Source organism: Chiloscyllium plagiosum, chromosome 18 (assembly GCF_004010195.1).
Source record: "Chiloscyllium plagiosum isolate BGI_BamShark_2017 chromosome 18, ASM401019v2, whole genome shotgun sequence".
Taxonomy (NCBI): Eukaryota; Metazoa; Chordata; class Chondrichthyes; order Orectolobiformes; family Hemiscylliidae; genus Chiloscyllium; species Chiloscyllium plagiosum.
Window position 1 is genome coordinate 47,564,098 of NC_057727.1, and position 10,041 is coordinate 47,574,138.

The window sequence follows — 10,041 nt, forward strand, 5'->3', positions numbered from 1 at the left end:
ATGTTTCCAAAGATGTAAAACACAAGCTATGTAAATGCCTTGATTGCTTGACATCTCCATTTGAGAGTTGTTTTTGACAGTCCCTCTTAATAATTCATCTTGATACTTCTGACAGTTTTGACAATTAGTTTTGACAAGTTGGATGACAGTTACAGTGAACTTGACAATTGAAAAGTTTATGCCTATCTTATGCCCATTCAGACCTACTTTTAACAATTCCAAAAGGCATCATACCTCTCCCAAAAGGCAAATTACCATCCCCAAAGATACACTAGAACCATATCAGAAGGGATACTTTATAGTACCAATGCTGTCCAAAGGACTCCACAGAGAACATACCTGCTCCTATAGGGTCAAACTGCACGTGTTGTGTTTCAGACACCCAGGTGCGGCGGTGAAAATCCAAGCCATAGCCTCATTGATCTTCATTTAGCCTAGTTTTGAGGTGCTCCTGAACACTGCTGAATAGAATGATCAAGGATTCAGTCACAGAAATCATAGTTTTACTTGCTTCTGATCAACCCATAAGATGAAGTAGTACTTCAGAACACTTGATCAGCCCCTTTTCAAGGGGCTTTTATATTGTTGCAACAAACAAAAGGAAAGGAGACTTATTACATTCAAATTACATATCTAGGGGTGACAATGCACAACCTCCTCGGCCTACCAGTCATGGAAGATCATAGCTTGAAACATTTTCAAAGTAGAAAAGAGGAGTTATAGCAAGTGATGTAAATTTAGAGTAGTTGTGATTTCAGTATAGGGTTATTGCAAATGCCGTTTTGCTTGAGAATATTAACTGTGTCAGATACCAAAGATTGTCTTGTAGGTAATTAAATCAGTTTTCTAATTAAGACATTTTTGGAGCACAGAACAAGGCCTGAGCAATGCGTGGCAGGTAAACAGTGATAATCACAAACTTGACTGTACTGTGCCTAGTAATTAAGAAGCAAAATAACAATTGTCTTTTTATAAACAATTTCTCCAGTTGAGCAAAGACAATTGAAATATGCGTAATCTGAGACCTGGTACCAAATCAGGCTAAATGCTTTGACAGAGGACATTATCAAAGTTTATTTTGTAATCTTTCACTGTAAATGTATTATAAATGTTAACCAATTACAGGCCATTTTACAAATGCTAATATGAACAAAGAAACAAACAAACACATATCATGCTACCCCAAATACCCCAAGACCTCTGGTCTTGTAAACCAGAGATCGTGAGTTCATCTCCCACTGGGGCCTCTTTACACATTTTCAGCTCTACCCCAAATATTATAACAAGTATAAACCATTAATTCACAAATGATTTGAAATTTGAGTCAGGAGAGTTGATGAACAACTCCTTTGCAAAACATTTTCCTTGTCCCTTCTCGTGAAAGCAGTGAGACATGTCTGTTTTTGTACTGACCGATGATTGGCATCAAACTCTCTGTGAGGGGTTCAGTTAGTGATGCAAAGTCATGCCAGCAGCATGGGTTTGGTTCCCACATTGGCTGAGATTACTTTGTAAGTCCTGCCATTTCCATCTTGCCCAAGGCATGGTGACCCTCAGGTTAAACCACCTCCAGTCATCTTTCTGTGATGTCACAGCAGATCTCTGGACTAAGGTGACTTGATACTCTGCGTAAGACTCTCAGGATGGATTTTATGCAGCCCAACATGATGGAAAGCATGGTTACTCAGTCCACTTAATCATGGGGAGGCCCTGCATCAACATCAGAAGAACATCCCCTAATCAAGTAGGAGTGATTCCCAGTCACTACTGGTGGGATATCAATTAAGCCCATTAATGACCAACTGGCTATCCATTATCCTTGAGCCCACTGTAATTTATCAATGGTTAAGGGATTAGTTAGAGGGGTGCATGGGATTTCTGCACACCTGAAAGGACATCCGACAAAACCTGTCGGCTTCTCCAGTGGTCTCTCGGGCCAGGGATCCTTTGCTATCAGGTGCTTTGTGTCCAATCAAGGGATTTGGCATCCGGTGTGGGAGATAGCCACTGAAAGTCAGCCCCTGCCTTTGCCTCTGATACTGTTCCAGTTCTCTATCACAATTCTGCCCCACCTTCATTCAGCCCTGATGATCCTGGGCCTCAGTGAAGGCTTTGTCACTTGCTATCATTGGTAATATTGGTACTGCCAGTCTCTGGTGGCTCACTGATGGCAAGCAGGACCTGTTCTGCCAGGGGTGTCAGTCAGTCACGTGGATGACTTGACAGTGGCTAATTAAGTGTCTGAAGGCTTTTGGTTTTGTCAGACATACCCCATGGAGATGACAGGGGATCCGACCAACTGTCCAACTGGTAAGGGAGACCCCCATTGATTTGAGGAAATTCTGGCCCAGATGCTGAGCATTAGCAGATGCTGCAGCTATCAGGGACATCACTACCATTCTTTGTCACTGGAGGGCTACAGCACCAGGGATCAAGTTCGATCCTCCTTTTTAATCCTCACAAACGAAGAATATTTGGATTAATTCCAGTTTTCCTATATAAACATGGTTTAGATCACGAAATAAAAGTTTAAACTGCACCTGCATACTTCCTGGTTTGTACAGCTTTGTACTTTGCACACTACATTGCACACTGAGTCACTGGAGAAACCTGCAAAAACAAATGTTAAACCTTTGTCTTTAAGAGTGTATGGAATATAAAAGGCCTTTGTTCAAATACACCCCTAATATAGGGTGTAGGTTTGCTCGCTGAGCTGTAGGTTTGATATCCAGACGTTTCGTTACCTGGCTAGGTAACATCATCAGTGGCGACCTCCAAGTGAAGTGAAGCTGTTGTCTCCTGCTTTCTATTTATATCTTTCTCCTGGATGGGGTTCCTGGAGTTTGTGGTGATGTCATTTCCTGTTCGTTTTCAGAGGAGTTGATAGATGGCATCTAGGTCTATATGTTTGTTTATGGCGTTGTGGTTGGAGTGCCAGGCCTCTAGGAATTCTCTGACATGCCTTTGCTTAGCCTGTCCCAGGATAGATATGGTGTCCCAGTCGAAATGAACGGATACTCAAAAAATACAGTGCGCAGATTCCTCAAGGACAAACCACAACAAGCAGACCAAACACAGCCAGAAACCCTAACCACCTTACCGTACATCAAAGAAGTTTCAGAAATGACAGCCAGACTACTAAGACCCCTCGGAATCCTAGTAGCACACAAACCCACCAACACGCTCAAACAAAAACTAACAAACTTAAAAGACCCAGTACATCCCATGGACAAAACCAACATCATCTACAAAATTCCATGCAAGGACTGCCACAAACACTACGTAGGACAAACAGGAAGAAAGTTAGCCATCAGGATACACGAACACCAGATAGTCACAAAAAGGCACAACCCTCTCTCCCTCGTAGCCCTACACACGGATGAAAAAAGCCACCATTTCGACTGGGACAACACATCTATCCTGGGATAGGCTAAGCAAAGGCATGCCAGAGAATACCTAGAGGCCTGGCAACGCCATAAACAAACACATAGATCTAGATGCCATCTATCAACTGCTCAGAAAACGAACAGAAAATGACATCACCAAAAACTCCAGGAACCCCATCCAGGAGAAAGATATAAATAGAAAGCAGGAGACAACAGCTTCACTTCACTTGGAGGTCACCACTGATGATGTTACCTGGCCAGGTAATGAAACGTCTGGATATCAAACCTACAGCTCAGCGAGCAAACCTACACCCTAAACCTCAACCTGAGCTACAAACCTTCACAAAACTTGCACGCCCCAAATATTTTTATGCTATGGGAATAGAATAGGTGTAACAGTGGTTGAGAGGGCTCACCAAGTTTGTTAATTTTTACGTGGTTTCTATTCTGTGTGAGCATAGTCTAAACTCCCACACAACCTCACACCACAGCCTATATTGTCTACTTGACCCCTCCACCCCAGTTACCAGTTACCAGGAAGTAAAACGCCCAATTAATGTGGTGAAGAATTGAAACTAACTACTGATCTGAGTGTAACATGTTGTGGTTGGGGGAGTGGGAGGTCACGTATACACTAAGTAAACAAAAAAATGATTTTTTTGGGACCGAGGGTATACAGTTGTATTATACAGTGATTTAACTTAAACATCTCCGTCTACGGTAATTTGGTTGGAATTTGGAAGATATTAAAACAACATTTGTTTTGATTCTGTAGAATATCTATATGTGTTCCCTTGTCAATGGAATTATAGACCAGATCATTGTATGTATGGCAGCAACTGTCGGGGAGCAGAGGACCAGGGAGTTTCCATTCTCCATGGGAACCGTGGAGTTTATCACGATGATAAACAGCCTGCCTTCAAAGTAATGTATGAGGCTATACGTGATGTAAGTGTCTCAAACACAATTGATGTGTCTGCTTTCTTTTAATCAGGAGCAGTATAGATGGAAGTTTCACATTCTCAGACTATGATGAAATGCCTCTTTCTGATTTAAAAACAGAAAATGCTGCACATATTCAACTGGCCTAGTCACTTTTGTGAAAAAGTACAAGAGGCATTCCATAGGCCAGCGAGTCATTAGAGTAGTATAGTCTGGAATAATGTGTGAAGACCTTGCAGAATTCTAGACTCAGCCGCCTCAGAAGGAATTCTCCTGCATCTGGAACTCACCAAAGAAGCCCCTTCATGTCAGTTTAATAGTTAGCCAGGAATTGTTAAAGGCTTAAAAACCTACTCTTAACTGTTGAGTAACTATTAAACTAAACTGTCTAAACTCTGCTGACAGCAACCCCCCCCGCCCTTCCCAACTAACACCCAGATAACTCCAGACCCAACATATGCCCGTCCCCGCACCAGCCCTAACATACCGCAGCTCTCCCCTCACCCGGCCAGATGCTGCATCGCTCGCAAACCAGTCTGGAGTCAAACTGACCACTCCCAACTGTGACTGAATTATGACAGAACTGACACCAGAGAACCCCTGCATCACAGAGCCCCAACCCTAAACATCCATCTACTTACCTGGCACTTTGTCTCCCTCATCCACCCTCTCGATACTTTATTCCCCTCACCGACAATGGCGCTATCAGCTTACCAATCCACCTGTCACCCTAACTCCTCACTTAGCTTACGCACTTACCTTTTCTCAGTCAATGTCAAAGTTCGTTTAGGATCTTTAGCTCCTGATATACAGCTGCAAGTGTTGTCAAAATGAGGGTATCATGGCCTGCTCCTGCCCTTGTATATCCCCAGTGTCCACTGATGGACGCATTTGGGACTAGTCTGTCTTGGAATTGTGGCCAAAAAATTGGCAAAAGGTAAGTGGGTAATTTTAAAAAGAGTCGATATCACTCAAACCTATTATGATGGTCATTGGAGAATCTGGGCCAAAGTTTTCGGCTGATGAGATTTCAGCTGAACTGGAAACAGTTAGCAACTTACTAACCATTTGAGCAAGTGAAGTGGGGATGGGGGTGGCGGGAGCAGGTACAATAAAGAACAAATGAAAGAACTGTAATAGTGTGAAACAGATTAAATGACAATAGTGTTCATAGTGCAAGGTAAGAGAGTAATGGGACAATTGAAGAAACAACAGAATTATTGACAGGAGTTGTGAATCAAGGAAACATGAATGCTGGCTGTCCAAATACATAAGATAATCACATGGTTAGATAGGGTGGACAGTGACGGCCTTTTTCCTCGGATAGTGATGGCTAGCACGAGGGGACATAGCTTTAAATTGAGGGGTGATAGATATAGGACAGGTGTCAGAGGTAGTTTCTTTACTCAGAGAGTAGTAGGAGCATGGAACACATTGCCTGCAACAGTAGTAGACTCGCCAACTTCAAGAGCATTTAAATGGTTATTGGATAGGTATAGGGACAAGAATGGAGTAGTGTCGGTTAGATGTGTTTCAGATTGGTTCCACAGGTCGGCGCAACATCGAGGGCCGAAGGGCCTGTGCTGCGTTGTGATGTTCTACATTCTAAATGAAAAGGAAAGGGAAATAAAAATAGAGAGAATGTCAGCAGATAGAAGTGATGATTTTGCAAGGCTGTAAAGCATCCCAATGAAAATTGAGGAAGAAGATCTCAAATTCTTCAGAACACTGAAGGACACTGAGAGCAGAGGCCCAAGGATAGGTAGCAGAGTTTAAAATTAAAATGAAGGTACTGTACTTGGTAAGTAGAAGCTCCAGTTCATGTTTGCGGACTGAATAGAGGTGTTTCTGAAAGTGTTAATCCAGTCACTCCCCAATGTATGGGAGATCACATCATGAACAGCGAATCCATTCTGTAAACTTGATGGAAGTGTAAGTAAGTTACTGACACATCTGAAGGAGAGTTTGGAATGCATGGAGCGATGCTGTGGAAAAGGGACAAGATTTTCAGCGACGGAGGTGAAGAACAGGATGTTGAGAAGAGATTGATACCTTTGGAATTCTGAAAAGAGAGGAGAGGAGGAGATATGAATCCTGGAAAAGAGACAGATGTAGGTTGCTAAATGTTTTGAATATTTTCTGTTTTTAATTAATGATTGCCAGAATCCAAAATGTTTTGCCTTTCCATTATTGATTTACTGTAGCTCAAAATCTGATTTCCACTTGACTTTATATGTTGAAAACTGATAAGAGCACATTACTAATGTTAGAATTTTTTCCCCATTAGGTCTTTCTGTTATATTTAATGGACAAACAGATGTTGCATCACCATAAGTTTCTCAGAGTTTGCAGTTTACTATTTTGCTTAATCAATACAATGAACAGAAGTCAAATGATTGTCCATGTGATGGTAATATCAACAAATTCTGCTGACAATTAATTACTTAGAGCACTTGACAATTGAGCTATTGCTCCTGCTGCAAACTGCATAAGAGCAGTCAAAGGTGCATTATTAATGTGTTGTCAGTGTAACATTTGTGAAATAACAGTAATGGCAAGTGTTTTGCTTGTCTTTTCACAAGAACGAGGATCTTGTTATTGCGCTACTTTCATGCCAGAATGTTCTATTTCTGTTTCTGAAAATCAACTGGAAAAATTAATTAAGTTTGCAAAAGAAGCAAGACCGAAATAATGAAGACAGTGCATTATGGGAAGTCATTTTGCCATTGGAGCGAATTGTTTGGTCACAGCCTTTTTATTCTGATGGGTGAACCCACCTAATATATGACTTAGTATAATGTGGCTACAACCGAGTGAGAAGAGGTGAATTGGCTTCATTCTTCTTAACTTTCCCTGTTGACTGCAACAAAGATTTTTTTTTAAACTCTTCTGAGCATGCAGCAATGTCACACTTAAATAAAACTATAGCGCATTGCTTGACAAGAACCAAATAGAAAGCCAATGACAAGGGACTTCTTGAGTGAAAGACAAATGAATGACATTACTCATAATCACAAGAAAAGCAATAAAACATAAAATCAAGCATACTCACAAGCACAGTTATTGAAGTTTAAAAAGGCAATGTGTCTTGTATATAAAGGAGGATCAAGAATATGCAAAATGCATAGAGGCCTTGTAGTGCAAGGTTTGATTATTTAACTGATGAATGGATGTTTCTCTGATATGCCTTTCATCAGACATTGTTTTCTGAGAGACTGAGAAAACAGAGGGGGATCTGCTCCTTCCAAAACCTGAATTCTAGAATACATTCCTTGTGTATGCCCATGTCTGAATTCATTGTTTTCTTTCTAAACTGGGTAATCTGCAGTTTATGCTCAACAAATTTTCTAGCATAAATCATTGGAGCAGAATTAGGCCATTTGACAATCAAGTCTGCTTGACCATTTGATCACAGCTGATATGTTTCTCAACCCTATTCTCCTGCCTTCTCCCCATAATCCTTGAGCCCCTTATAAATCAAGAACCGATCTATCTCTGTTTTAAATATGCTCAATGACTTGGCCTCAATGGCCCTCTGGGGCAATGAGATCCACAGATTAAACACCCTCTGGTTGATGAAATTCCTCCTCATCTCAGTTCTAAAGGGTCATCCCCTCACTCTGAGGTTGATCCCTTGGGTCCTAGTCTCTCCTACCCTTGGAAACATCTTCTCTACATCTACTCTATCCAGGTCTCTCAGTATTCTGTAAGTTTCAATCCGATTGCCACCCTCATCCTTCTAAACTAAAGAAGTACAGGTACAGAGGGGCCTCAAATGCTCCTCATATGACAAGCCCTTCATCCCTGGGATCATTCTTGTAAATCTCCTCTGGACTCCCTCCAATGCCAGCACATCCTCCTTTAGATACAGGGCCCAAAACCGCTCGCAATATTCCAAATGTGGCCTGACCAGGACCTTATACAGCCTCAGCATACGTCCCTGCTATTGTTTTCCAGTCCTCTTGAAATAAATGTCATATTGCATTTGTCTTCCTAACTGCCAACTGAACCTGTGTGTTAACCTTAAGAAAATCCTGAATGAGGACTCCCAAATCCCTTTGTGCTTCAGATTTCTGAAGCATTACCCCATTTAGAAAGTAGTCTGTGCTTTTATTCTTCCTACTAAAGTGCATTACATGACACTTTCCCACATTTGTATTCCATCTGCCAATTTTTTGCCTACTCCAGACTATCTTTCTCTGCATGTGAGAGATTTGTTGCCAAGTTGTTCCCCAATCAAATATCTGTCACTGGCACTGGCAAAATTTAAACTGCCACACTGTCACCAGGCCCATAACAAGTTCACATTTCAAGTAAGCGTTGATTAATGGCACTTCTGCACTCCTCCCTTGAACTCGTTTATCAGCACACTTCAAGTTTTAGTTTTCCCAACCAGCAAGGACTGTGAGCACCCGCTGTCTTGGAGAACATAGATATCTCTCCCCAGATAATGAGTAAGTAGGTAGCATTACTTTGACTACAGACTGCTGGTAAATATTCTGGTCAGTGGTCATGCGTGAGCAGACACTGATGCTGCAGACACAGGTCTTGTAGTTTGAGACTGTGTGGGATGCTGGATTTTCTTCCTCTCTGTCTTCTGTGAGATCCCGTCTTTTAACAGTTGGAGACAGTTCCATTTTCTCTGCCATTCTTTCCTTTCTCACCAGCTTGTCTCAGAGTTATTTAATTCACCCACATTGGTCTCTGGTATATGAAAGTTTCTAGACCCCAGCCTGCCTGAGCGTACAAGCCTGTTATTAACTTAAAATCCTTTCAGGAAAGAGTGAGTAAATTTTGTGAGATTTCCTTGTTTATTGGGGATTTTAGCTCCTGTACTAAATCATTGAATTGGATTTATTGTTTTATCAAATTGGATAATTTGTAATCGACTTTCACCTCATTCTATGACATTTTGGGAAAGATGTCAAAAAGTGTGGCACTGCAAAAGCACAGGAGGTCAAGCAGCATCCGAGGAGCAGGAGAGTCAGCATTGCAGGCATAAGCTTACCTCATTCATAAGGTTGAGGAAACAAGGTTCAGACAGAGCATTGGAGGGATACAGGATAGCCAGGAGGGAGCTGAAGAAAGGGATTAGGAGAGCTAAGAGAGGGCATGAAAAATCTTTGGCGGATAGGATCAAGGATAACCCCAAGGCATTTTATGCGTATGTGAGAAACCTGAGAATGACGAGAACGAGGGTAGGTCCAATCAAGGACAGTAGTGGGAGACTGTGCATTGATTCGGAAGAGATAGGAGAGGTCTTGAACAAGTACTCCTCTCCAGTATTTACGAACGAGAGGGACCGTATTGTAGAAGAGGAGAGTGTGAAATGGACTGGTAAGCTAGAAGAGATACCTGTTAGGAAGGAAGATGTGTTGGACATTTTGAACAACTTGAGGATAGACAAGTCCCCCGGGCCTGACGGGATATATCCTAGGATTATGTGGGAAGCAAGAGAGGAAATTGCAGTACCGTTGACAATGATCTTCTCGTCTTCACTGGCAACGGGAGTGGTACCAGGGGACTGGAGAGTAGCGAATGTTGTGCCCCTGTTCAAAAAAGGGAATAGGGATAACCCCGGGAATTACAGGCCTGTTAGTCTTACTTCTGTGGTAGGCAAAGTAATGGAAAGGGTACTGAGGGATAGGATTTATGAGTATCTGGAAAGACACTGCTTGATTAGGGACAGCCAGCACGGATTTGCGAAGGGTAG

The 10,041-nt window shown here is 41.9% G+C and overlaps 1 protein-coding gene across 2 annotated transcripts in view; it reads left to right on the plus strand.

The window, feature by feature from the left end:
* gxylt2 (glucoside xylosyltransferase 2) overlaps positions 1-10,041 on the plus strand; it is a 51,664-nt gene that overhangs the window by 38,402 nt on the left and 3,221 nt on the right. The window contains exon 6 of one of the 2 annotated variants that reach the window (XM_043708355.1): positions 4,162-4,334. The exons of the other annotated variant lie outside the window; for it this stretch is intronic. Within the exon in view, the coding sequence (XP_043564290.1) occupies positions 4,162-4,334 (173 nt within the window). The remainder of the gene's footprint in view (positions 1-4,161; positions 4,335-10,041) is intronic. 2 annotated transcript variants of the gene reach the window in all.